The 13,439-nt window shown below is 39.3% G+C and overlaps 1 protein-coding gene across 4 annotated transcripts in view; it reads right to left on the bottom strand.

Moving 5' to 3' along the window:
- The window catches only part of bnc2 (basonuclin zinc finger protein 2), a 467,285-nt gene extending 454,203 nt beyond the window's left edge, over positions 1 to 13,082 (bottom strand). For 3 of the 4 annotated variants that reach the window (XM_057842555.1, XM_057842557.1, XM_057842560.1), the window contains exon 1: positions 12,768 to 13,082. In XM_057842555.1, the coding sequence (XP_057698538.1) occupies positions 12,768 to 12,785 (18 nt within the window). In that variant the 5' untranslated portion in view covers positions 12,786 to 13,082. Of the gene's footprint in view, positions 1 to 12,674 lie in introns of all 4 variants that reach the window. The other variant, XM_057842558.1, reaches the window with a different exon arrangement.
- Between the last annotated feature and the right edge of the window lie 357 nt (positions 13,083 to 13,439).

Raw genomic sequence — 13,439 nt, 5'->3', positions numbered from 1 at the left:
GATTGGTTTGGGGACATGTCAAATCGATATCAGGACACTTTCTGTTGATTTGGAGACATTTTGGGGACATGTCCTAGTGATATCAGGACACTTCCTGTTGATCTGGAGACATTTTGAGTAGAGCTGGGAATCTTTGGGCACCTAACGATTCGATTACGATTACGATTCAGAGGCTCCGATTCGATTATAAAACGATTATTGATGCACCCCCCTCCTTTTTTTCTCTCTCTTTTTTTAAAAATGTTTTGTACATTAGTTCCAAAATTGTTCAAAAATACTCTCAGGCTAAACCACACTACTATTTCAGTATCAAGTTAACATATAGCAGTAAACAAATATACAAAAATAACATTAAATAAAAAACTCCAGTCCCCATTCTGTATCAGCAGCTTTAAACTACATTCAATTAATTTAATGTTGTGAATCAAACGTTAAATTTGTTAAAATTGCTCCCGTTATGCCATAATTTCCCTTTTGTCTACTTTCGACATGTGAAAGTTTTAAAACTATTTTAAAGATAGATTCAAGTCAATATTTTACCAATTTAGGAGTATTTTAGATAAAAAGTTAATTAGGTTTGCTTGGAGGGTTCGCTACAACAGCCTTGCAGTGAAGTGTACTGCTTTAAGATGGCGGCCGTTTATAACGCCCGCATCTAGCTTTTTGTAGATGTGCTGCTAACACTACCAAATCTATATTGCATCTAGTCCTATATAAATGATATCCACCGTAACATTATATGGATGAACTCTGTAGCAGCTTTTCGGCAGCAGTCAGGTATGTTGTTGTGTTTTTTTATCTCGTTGCATGAGTTGAGCTAGAGCCGCGAGTTGAGCATTGGCATTACCCGAGGGGCCGGGTAATGGGAAGCATGATGTTTAGCTACTCTCTCTCCGTTCCGTCCCGAAGACCGCGCGGCGCGCTGAGTGTTGTGTACTTCCGCTTTACTTCGCATATTTCAATAATCGGAATTTGGATGTTTGTGAATCGTTCTCGAATCTTCCACGGCCGAATCGCGAATAATCTAAGAATCGGAAATTTTGCACACCTCTAATTTTGAGACATGTCCGATTGATATCAGGACACTTCCTGTTATTTTGGGGACATGTCATATTCAGATCAGGACACTTCCTGTTGATTTGGAGACATTTTGGGGACATGTCCTAGTGATATCAGGACACTTCCTGCTGATTTGAAGACATTTTGGGGACATGTCTGATTTATATCAGGTCACTTCCTGTTGATTTGGAGACATTTTGGGACATGTCCGATTGATATCAGGACACTTCCTGTTGATTTGGTGTCATTTTGGGGACATGTCCGATTTATATCAGATCACTTCCTGTTGACTTGGAGAAATTTTGGGGACATGTCCTACTGATATCAGGTCACTTCCTGCTAACTTGAGGACATTTTTGGGACATGTCCTGGTGGTATCAGGTCAATGCACTGTAAATGGCCATGGAAATGAATGAGAAATTTGGACGTACATGGCCGCCAATGGCATCTGTGTACATGGGCGTCAGTGCAATGTAAATGCCAGTGGAAATTAACGGGACATTTGGGCATAAATGGCCATCAATGGCATCGACTTACATATGCGTCAATGGAATCCATGTACATTTGCATCAACAGAATCGACATACATAGCCATCAATGGCATGAACCAAAGTAAATGCGATTGAAAATGATTGGGAAACTTGGATGTACATGGCGGTCAATGGCATCTGTGTACATGGGCGTCAATGCAATGTAAATGCCATTGGAAATGAATGGGAAATTTGGGCATAAATGGCCATCAATGGCATCCACTTACATATGCATCAATGGAATCAGAGTACATTGACTTCAATAGAACCGACATACATGGGGGACGTGGACGTCAATGCATTGTAAATGTCATTGGAAATGAATGGGAAATTTGGACTTACATGGCTGTCATTGGCATCCCATTAGAAATGAATTGGACCGTTTTTGGCTAAAGTTTTTTCCCAAATTCTGTATACAACTTTTACGCCCCCTCACCGTACTAGATTTTTTAATGTCCAAATTATGTGATTTGGTCAAAAATTGTAGAACTAGATATATTTTTACGAACGGAACGAAAAATTTTGGGGGGTCGTTTGAAAAATTCCCTGCGTCGCACAAAAATTCCGGTCGTTTTGATATTCGAACGGTGCCAATCGCTCTAACTGTTCAGGCTGTGCGGTGCGCTGAAAAAACTCGGAGAATAAGATGTTTATGGAAGAATAGGAATAAAGTTGAGGACTTTTATTATACATATATACATATACATATACATACATATACATATATACATATATATATGCGTGTATATGTATACTGTATATAAATATATGTGTATATGTATACAGTATGTATATACTAGGACTGTCAAACGATTAAAATTTTTAATCGAGTTAATTACAGCTTAAAAATTAATTAATTGTAATTAATCGCAATTAATCGCAATTCAAACCATCTATAAAATATGCCATATTTTTCAGTAAATTATATATATATTCTGTAAAATAAATTGTTGGAATGGAAAGATAAGACACAAGATGGATATATACATTCAACATACAGTACATAAGGACTGTATTTGTTTATTATAACAATAAATCAACAAGATGGCATTAACATTATTAACATTCTGTTAAAGCGATCCATGGATAGAAAGACTTGTAGTTCTTAAAAGATAAATGTTAGTACAAGATATAGAAATTTTATATTAAAACCCCTCTTAATGTTTTTGTTTTAATAAAATTTGTAAAATTTTCAATCAAAAAATAAACTAGTGGCCCGCCGTTGTTGATGTCAATAATTAGTTACACAATGCTCATGGGTGCTGAAGCATATAAAATCAGTCGCACCCAAGCGCCAGCAGAGGGTGGCAAAACTCTATAAAACACAATTAACAAGTGGGCATCTCACTCTACTGACATTTAAATCTGCCTGAGCGGGACATGTGCGTTAATTGCGTCAAATATTTTAACGTGATTAATTTTAAAAAATTAATTATCGCCCGTTAACGCGATAATTTTGACAGCCCTAGTATATACACACACACATATATACATATATATATATACATAAAATATATAAAATGATATTATATATAATATATCTAATACATAATTATATATAATTATATAATTATAATAATATTATAATATTTTAAATAAAGTATCACACCTATAAAATATTTAAATGAATATTTATTGGGGAAGGGGATTCCAGTTAAAAACAATATGAAATACACCAAAAAAGAGGATTTGGTCGATTTTAGCGACGCCGGAGGACAAACGCGGTAGTGGTTTGCCTTCAAGAAGACTGTGTTTCCCATGAGGAGCAGCGCTGCGTTTCCCATGAGGATCAGCGCACACCCGCACAGTGTTGTAAAATCATCAATCAGTCAAAATGAATAGTTTTAAGGAAATGAATCCAGTTGTGGCCATGCATTTGTGGCTAAACTCCACACTTCCTTTGTATTGAAATCACATTTTGATTCAAATTAAACAAAATGCCACTCCGTCCAAAACGGAGCTTCAAAGTACAAGTTTCAGGTTACCGTTCAAACCCATCTTGTAGCCATGATTATAATCAGATTAAAGACAGCCATCAGTAAGAGGCAAAGGCTATCTTTAAGCACATTTTAAAACTCCCGCAGATAGAAATCTATGTGATACGGCAAGAGCAAAAACACGCTAAACGCTTCTGTCATAACAGCCGTTAAGCCTCTCGATCAGTGTCCGCTGTTTATTTAAGGTAGCTGAGAGTTTTCAAATGTATTCGCAGGAAATTAAACGTTAAGTGAGGCATGAGGATTCCATTTCGGCCGAGGTATCGAGAAGTCTAATTATATCTATTAGGTGTTTATTGTTTCGGATTATTAACGTCTCGCCCCGTGCTTTTTTAAAATTAGGAACCCGGCCGTGCAATTTGTTTTAAGTACTCCCGCTCTCTTTCAGGCCGGTGTCTTGTTCAGACATTTTTTCCATCTGGAGCCTCCGCAGGTGTGCGACCCTCGGCCCCCCCTCCGCTCCCTTCTCACAATATTACCTTTTCTGTCGCACCGTGGGCCACCTGAGACATTATTGGGGCCAAATGGCGGCGGCGGAGGCGACCCTCCCCTGGACGGATAAATACACCGCAAGAATGTTGCTTTGAAATCACTGTCTGGATAAAGTTCCTCTAAAATAAATGTGTTCTTTTTTCCCCCTCCTCTTCCTTCCCCGCGTGTCTCACATACTTTGTATTCACCCGTGCATTGCTGAGGTTTTAACTTCACAGCAGAGCTTTGTGGAAGGATGTATGAACACAAAAGTCGACTCGTGATGATCGCCCAATCAGAAGGATGCTAATAAAGAAAATAGTCATCGAATGTCCCAAAATGTTAAAAAGTGGGTGAACAGCTGTGATTTTTTTGCCTGGAGGGGTGGATTATTTGAGAGCTGCAACAAGTGTCTACTCATTAGGGATTTGATTCTGAGAAGAGACTTGGGACAAAAATATCAAAAAATGGATTTTGGCCTGGATTTAAATCCTTTGATCTACCAAGTTTTACAGGACCGATAGTAATTATTCGTAGTCAGAGGGGCCAATTACCGATTTTTGGATCTGAGATTCATTTGCGGTAAAAGGGGAAAAATTGGCCTAAAAATTGAATAATGCAAACATTGAACTTTACAGCAGGGCCGAAAACGAAAAGTGGAATTTGCCATGTGGCAAAATGGATTTTGCTATGTGGCATTTTTTTTTTGCCATGCGGCAAAATGGATTTTGCCATGTGGCTTTTTTTTTTTTTTTTGCCATGTTTTTTTTGCCACATGCGGCAAAATTGATTTTGCTATGTGGCATTTTTTTTTTGACATGTTGCAAAATTGATTTTGCCATGTGGCATTTCTTTTCGCCATGTGGCATTTTTTTGCCATGTGGCAAAATTGATTTGCCACGTGGCTTTTTTTTTTTTTTTTTTTGCCATGTGGCAAAATGATTTTGCCATGTGGCAAAATTTTTTTTTGCCGTGTGGCAAAATGGATTTTGTCATGTGGCAAAATGGATTTTGCCATATGACATTTTTTTTTTTTTGCCATGTGGCATTTTTTTGCCATGTGGCAAAATGGATTTTGCCATGTGGCTTTTTTTTGCCATGTGGCGAAATTGATTTTGCCATGTGGCATTTTTTTGGCCATGTGCCATTTTTTTGCCATGTGACAAAATTGATTTTGCCATGTGGCATTTTTTTGCATGTGGCAAAATGGATTTTGCCATGTGGCCTTTTTTTTGCCATGCGGCAAAATGGATTTTGCCATGTGGCTTTTTTTTTTTTTTTTGCCATGTAGCATTTTTTTTGCCACATGTGGCAAAATTGATTTTGCCATGTGGCATTTTTTTTCCATGTGGCAAAATTGATTTTGCCATGTGGCATTTTTTTTGCCATGTGGCAAAATTTATTTTGCCAAGTGGCATTTTTTTTGCCATGTGGCATTTTGGGGGGTTATATGGCATTTTTGCAGGCCATGCACGTCCATGCCATTGACGGCTATGCACGTTACAATTTTCCATTCATATTAAATGGCAGGAAAAACATGTGTAGCTGTGATTTTTGGCGATACACTTACTATTACAGGGCATTGACATTCAACTGGCATCAAAATAAGGCTAAGCCATTGACAGCTATAAACGTCCAAATTTTCCATTCATTTTAAATGGCAGAAAAACATGTGTGGCTGTGATTGAAATGGATGGAAAATTTGGACGACCATAGCCGTCAATGGCATAGAGGTGCATGGCCTGCAAAAATTCCATATGGCCAAAAAAAATCCCGCATGGCAAAATCAATTTTGCCACATGTCAAAAAAAAATGCCACATGGCAAAATCCATTTTGCCACATGGCAAAATCCATTTTGCCACATGGCAAAATCCATTTTCCCACATATACACTGCCCTCTAGTGGCAAGAGTTAATTTGCCATAACTCGTCTGACATGGCTGAATCCAGCTGCTCCCTGCTTGGACCAACATACGGTATGTTTATGTTCGTGCTACTATGTTTGTTTATGCATTCCTTATTTAGTTTAGGAGTATATTTAGCGATTTGTTAAGAGCTTTGTAAAAAAATTATAATTAAAAAATTTAAAAAATATATAGCATTTAAGCTAGCGGACTTTTGCTATGCAAGTTAGCCAATTGTTCTTTTGCTGTTCTTAGATCCTCATTTATTTATTTTTTTATGCCATTTGAGGCAAGCTCAAGTACTGTAATTTAGTTCTAAATGGACCGCTTGGATGTGTGCAGAAGCGATTGCTATATTTATTTAGTTTTTTTAATCCAGCGCCATGAAAATGAGTGACTTCTGGCTCCAGTCTCGAGTTGAGAAAAAGGGTGCTGCGACGTGTACGGTAGAAGGAGTCCAATTCATTATCCAGCCGTACTGTTGTATGAGAAGGACTAAGGATTCAGCTGATTTTTCAGATTAATTCGTGTATTTTTCGCATCACGCCACCCAAACGGCTACAGAAAAATGTTGCTGCACCAGGGAGAGGCGTGTGAGCCTTTTTGGGGTTTCAAAAGGTTCCCATTCACCGGTGGATATTGGCCAAAACAAGCCCTACTACTGTGGGACCATTGGACTGACAAGGAAGTAAGTAAACATCGTGTTTTGTATTATGTCAAATACTGGGATCATTTTAATACATAGGTGGCTTGCATTTTGTGGCTGACATGCTCTTTGTCCACTCGGCCGACGACAGAGTCACACATCCCCCCGCCAGGAGAGCACTATCCTCGGTTTATTGCCCTCTTCGTGTGCCCGGTGGTCTGTCAAATTTTCAACCCCATCAGAAATTGCAACTTTGTGTTAAAAATGGCTGCGAATACAGCGATTACAAAGTAAACACGACAAACTTTCTTTAAATAAAGTACTATTTACTTACGTTTCATCATGGACGGCCATGTAGAAAAGATCTCGTAAGACTTATTCTGTCTGTCATGTTAGCTGCACAACTGCACGCCGCTCTGTTTACGTGTAGTAAAGCATTATTTTTCATTATATTTGTGTTGACCATGTGGCAGCTACGTGTTCCTCCGACGTCGGTCGGTTTGTCCAGCAGTACTCTCCAGCTGCTTCCCCGGCAAGCTCTCCTGTCCATAGTAGCAGGGGAACGAGCTGTAACTTGCTCTCCACCGGGCGGGTTGCCAATCGGCGAAAACAGTCGACAACCCCGCCGCAGTGTGACATATTCCGGGCTAGTGTGATTTTTCGCTTCGAAAAACGAAAATAAGACTTCGAGACGTCACTCGGATCTGGTTAGCATGTCGGCTAGCCGTCACGCCTCTTGGTTTGTTTACATTCTACAAAGCCGGGAAAAATGACAAAAGCCAGGCGTGGCATAAAATATCGTTCGGGAGGTGCGCCAGTAAAGGTGAAGTCGACAGTTTTGGCCATTATGGAGTAATTGTGCCATGTCGTACTGAATAAATGCATTTTTTTATTTCATATTCTTTTTAGCACAAGATAGCTATTTGTCATGACCATCCTTTAAAAATATTGGAGTAGAGAGACTGAAACAATGACATTTTGCGGCTCTCCTCGTTGAATTTTCCTCGTTAGGAATAATTCCCCCTCAATGGGCTGAATTCTAAATCAGATGAAATCGTGACTCCGCTGACGTCATCCACCTGTTGGGGACGCTAGAGCCCTATAATGGTAGGCGTGGCTAGACGGCAGATTAAAAGACTAATTTCTCATCATCTGTGCTTTGCCAAATTGTTGTATATAGTCGAATCGTCTCAAAATATGACTAATTCACATAATAATGCGATTTAAGACTTTTTTTATCCTGTCGTTCGCACTTTAATGGAAGAAATTTCAACTATTTTTGTTGTGATGGTAATAATGTTGAGCTGTGGCTTATTTTAACTTATTAGGTCCCGAGCACCAACATGGTGCGAAGGCCCTATTGTTCTGCAAAGGATTATTATTATTCTTTCTTCATGGAAAATGAAAATGGCCCATTTGGAGGTCTTAACATGCTCAAAAACTCATCAAAATTTGCAGAAACGTGCGGATTCACGAAAATTGCGATAATTTGGCAACGTTGTGCCGAGGCAGTTAGTTGGATCCTCCTCAAAATTGGTGAGACTCTTCATGAGACATATGAAATGTTAAGTTATCGAAATGGTGAGTTTTCATTCACGGGCCTGACCTGGGCGGAGCACCAAAGTCGGGTTTATTTGGGGATTAGGGTTAGGGTATAGGGTTAGGATTTAGGGTTAGGGCTTCTTCAGGGCAAATGAAAATGGCCCATTTGGAGGTCTTAACACACTCAAAAACTCATCAAAATTTGCACAAACATGTGGATTCGCGAAAATTTAGATAATTTGGCAACGTTGTGAAAAAATGTCAAAAAACGGCTCAGTGGCGCCCCCTGGAATTTTTAAAAAAGGCCTCTCCATTTAGGTTTTTTCAATGTAGAGCGATGAAATTTGGGGAGTCGATACCTTGGGCTGCTTCAAAAAGTCTTTTGCACCCATATTCCAAACCCAACAGGAAATCGGGTATTTTGGATTGAATATTGAAAAACATGCCATTTTTGTCGAAAACCAGGGTGCACGTTTGAGACTATTGCGCCAAGGCAGTTAGTTGGATCCTCCTCAAAATTGGTGAGACTCTTTATGAGACATATGAAATGTTAAGTTATCAAAATGGTGAGTTTTCATTCACAGGCCTGACCTGGGCGGAGTACCAAAGTCGGGCTTATTTGGGGATTAGGGTTAGGGTTAGGGTTTAGGGTTAGGGCTTCTTCAGGGCAAATGAAAATGGCCAATTTGAAGTTCTGAACATGCTCGAAACTCGAAACACACGAAAATTTGTACATATCAAAATGGTGAGTTTTCATTCACGGGCCGACTTGTGCGGGGCGTTTTTTTTTTTGTGTGTGTGTGTGTTAGGGTTAGGGTTTACGGTTCACACTCTGCTACTTCTGTGGGAGAAAAAATACTATGTACTTTTCAATGACATATTAGGGATAAAACTACTTCTGTGGGAGAAAAAAAGACTGTACTTTTCAATGCAATATATTCGGGATAAATTGGTTCATCTGATGATAGAAGTGAAGAACTGCTTTGACTCATTAAGGCTGTTGCTTCACACTCTGCTACTTCATTTGTAGGAGAAAAAAAGATACAATGTATTTTTCATCGTGCCAAAGTCGGACATTTTTTTGACAAAACACCAAATTCAGAAAATGACTTGCCGATCGATCGGGTCCAGTCACGTCATTTTCAAAGTATCGGAATCGGCAAAAAAATATCGGCCATGCCTGTTTTTTTAATATATATATATTTTTAAATTAAATCGTTTTCAAATTGTATTTAATGTTACAGACATAATATGTTACACTCATCCAGAGTAATGCATGCGCAGCACGACCCACTCACGCATTGTCGCGCTCAATCTGTAATGGCGACGTTTTACCTATATAGAGAGGTAAAAGGCAGCGTAAAATGAGTGGAGTGAATTTTGGCAGCCTTAGGAGCCTTTTTTCAATTGGCTAAAGCCTGACAATCTCTCTCCCTATGATTAGAAATATCATGGGAAGCAATGTGGGGAAGCAAGGTAGCATTTGATTTTTTTCTTAACACTTTAAGTTATTTCCCAACGCAGAGAAGATATATCAATTGGTAGCACTACGCACAGTCATGGTTCCACTTCCCAACATGCATTTGGGTTGAAAGCTCAACAAATACACCAGATGGCAATATTTAGTCACAATATACAAAGTCACAAGTCTTTCTATCCGTGGATCCCTCTGACAGAAAGAATGTTAATAATGTAAATGCCATCTTGAGGATTTATTGTCATAATAAACAAATACAGTACTTATGTACTGTATGTTGAATGTATATATTTGTCCGAGTTTTATTCATTTTTTTCTTAATGCTTTGCCAAAATGTATATGATCGGGAAAAATTATCGGGAATGATTGGAATTGAATCGGGGGCAGAAAAAAAAAGCAATCGGATCGGGAAATATCGGGATCGGCAGATACTCAAACTAAAACGATCGGGATCGGATCGGGAGCAAAAAAAACATGATCGGAACAACCCTCCTAATAACTCCCCCATACAACGTTCAATCTCTTTCATATTTGGCATGTACGTGATGTATCCCAGCCTGAACTCGACTTCATTGAAATATCACCCATTAGGCCTGGCGCCCCCTGCTGGGAACAGGAAATGGCCTTTTTTACGAGACCGACTCCTCCTCGAAGGGAAAAAAAACCTAATGACCCCCCCAAAAAATCACCGAAAAGAAATTGGAGAAATCAACACAGGACTCCCGAGGGCCCATTGAGTCCTGCTTGCAGGGCTAGTTATACTTATGTTCCAATTGCTCATATGTTTTGAAAAATAAAAATCCTGTTCAAAGTATCTCAAAGTAACACATTTTAGAGCTGTATTTGCAATACCATGATACCGTGAAACTGTGATATTTTGGTTTAAGATTACAATATCATACCGGCACATGCCTACTATCATATCATCATTTGCGGCATTACAACTGTCATTATTCCTCAGGTGATTCTAGTTCAAAAGGGATAGTGCAGTCACAGGAATGGAGAAGATGGAGTACTCTACTATTGGGCAGTAATCAGAGGAAACCAGCAGGGGGTACCGGGTAGGTTGATGGGGTCGGAGCGGAGCACCTCTAAGCAGCCTTTCTCTTCATTAGCAGCCTCTCTAAGGGGCAGCGGCCGAGAGGGTCTTCGCTGGCCCACCTGTCCAGGAGATTATTGAACCGACTAACCGGCAGCTCCGCACACACATTTCTCTCCTGTCTCATGATTCCCGAAGTTCCACTGGAATCACGACCGGGTTGACAACTACAGCTTCTACCGTTTCAGCACCACTGACACAGATAGATGTCAATGGCAGCCGATGAATTAAAATATCATCCTAACGCTTTCAAGCATGACACCCCTGGAATGTGAATTGGCATTCTTTTCACGGGCAGCACAGGACCTCCAAAACATCAGTGACACACAAGCACTCACAGGTCAGGCCAAAAAATCCAGTGCGTGACAAACGCTCATTGATGAATGTGCGAAGATACTTTGGCGGTGCTTTCAAGCGCCAGACCATTCATCTCGCACCGTTTCGTTATTTCTGCTCCCACCTTCCTATGAGCTGTCCACTAAAATGTACGACATGGAGTGGTTATGTGTGTGAGGTTTTTTTTTTTAGGTTAACTGAGCTCAAAGCTGATAAGAGGACAACATTGTATTTTTTTTTGCCTTTTATTTGCCTTCCCAGTGGTGAAATAGATACTTTTCTAGACTTGACAACCATGAAAGGTTATTTCAAGAAGTCACAAATGAGGCCTAAAGGAATTTTAGGCCTTCAAATAATGTGGAAATGGCAACAAAATAAACATGCAAGGCTCAATGGTGTTGTGTAAAAGGCAAAAAAAAAGCTTATAATTTAATCCTTTATAGCAGGGGTCCCCAAACTACGGCCCACGGGCCTAAATACGGCCCGTGGCCACGTTTGGTCCGGCCCCCTGAACAATACAAAAAAAAAAAAAATTGGGGAAAAAAATGAAAAAAAAAACAAAAAAATTTTTTATTTTTTTGTATTTAAAAAAAAAAAAAAAAAATTTCAATAGTGTTATTTATTTCCTGGCTTTTTTCTGTGAAGAACCCAGAGAGGGTTATTTGGTTATTATCTAATTAATTAATAGATTTATTATTATATTATATTATATTATATTATATTATTATTATTTTATTTACTTTTGTTCCGTGAAGAATCCAGAAAGGGTTATTTGATTGTGGCTTTCTGAAAAACAATACATTTTTACATTTAGGCACTCCTGCAATCATCACATCTTTTGTTACAAACTGACCCCGGCCCCCCATCAGAGAAGGGAAAAGTTATTTGGCCCTCACAGGAAAAAGTTTGGGGACCCCTGCTTTATAGGGAAAGTGACTGTTTTTGGTCATTAAATATATACATCCATCACATTCTGTGGCCGATGTGACCCAAAACGTTAAATCCACATGTTTTTTTCAGTGATTGATCATTATTGTATTTAATTCAGTTATCCGTAAAATGAAAATAAAAACAAAATAATACATTTCAAATGAATAAAAATCTGTTTTGGCCCCAACTACCAATTTATAGTTATCTTTTTATAATTTTTTTAATTTTATAGTATGCAAATCATTGCCTGTTATTAACAATGATAAAAGTCCAATTCATTTAAACTGGGTGCTAATCTTTCAGTGACATTGACGGCACTAGACGTCCAATCCATTTGGACTGGGAGAGGTTGGCAGCGATCATTCGCCCTCCGAGCCCTCCCAGTAAACATGCATTAGACGTCTAGCGCCGTCAATGGCAGCCAATATGTTAAATGAGTGCACTGTCTAAAGGTTAAAGGTGTTTACATGCTTATAGACTTCACTTTTGCCATTTTTTTGACCGTTTTAGAGCTTTAATCATTTAAAAAAATAAATAATTACTTTTAATAATTGCATTTCTTGGAGGCTAATAGCTGTATTTAGTGTATTTTTTTGGAATTACAAATGTTTCTAATAAAAATATGAACGTAAAATAAGTCATATCCATGGCAACTTTCAATCAGCTATGATGCGTTCACTTACCGCAGAATAACCCGCGTAATCGCCAGTTTCAGCTTCTAAATCTGTGTTTTAAACTTAAATTGACTTAATAAAGAAAGCAAAAATGTTAATTACCATGGCTGCATGTCGCATCTGGTAGAACTGGCGAACTCCTTTAGCTCGTTGGCAAACTTGGCGTCCTGCTGCACTCCAAAAGTCTGCTTTCGCCCTCAAGCGGGGAACTTTCTCCTCGTCGCGCGCCGGGAATCGGTAAAACTTGAAGTTGATACTCGTAGGTGATTCAATTGGCGGGACAGAGGCTTCGGAACCGGCTCGTGTTCGGTTCGGAAAGTCGGACGTTGACGAGCTCTCACTACGTCGCCTTCTTCCTGGTCGTCTTTTTCCTTATCGTTTGCCTTCAAATGAGTCAGTCGACAAGCAGAAAGTGTCTGTCCTACCTTGAGGAAAAGCTAAGTGAGAGGGAAAAAAACGCCTCCCCCCACACATGCACACTCCCCTGGATGGACAACCCTGCGGAGAAGGTGTCTGCAAGCTTCGGTATGGGACTTTACTTGCTCGCGTGATGAGTTGATTTTGTGTCACGACGCAAGTGTGGCGTCTTTGTGCGAAAATCATCAACAAAAAAAGACCTGTAGATACGAGGGTCAACATTTTTTAAACGGTGGTTTGACACCGAATGAATGAATACCTCCATCAAAAGTGCACTTTTTTTTAGTATTGATTGCACAAAACGTGAGCCGAAAATGGTTGCATTTTTTTTTTATCCAGGTTTTTTAGTGCTGGGGC

Source organism: Corythoichthys intestinalis, chromosome 8 (genome assembly GCF_030265065.1).
Source record: "Corythoichthys intestinalis isolate RoL2023-P3 chromosome 8, ASM3026506v1, whole genome shotgun sequence".
Taxonomy (NCBI): Eukaryota; Metazoa; Chordata; class Actinopteri; order Syngnathiformes; family Syngnathidae; genus Corythoichthys; species Corythoichthys intestinalis.
Note: the sequence above shows the minus strand (reverse complement) of the source record. Positions and strands in the feature narration are given on the sequence as shown.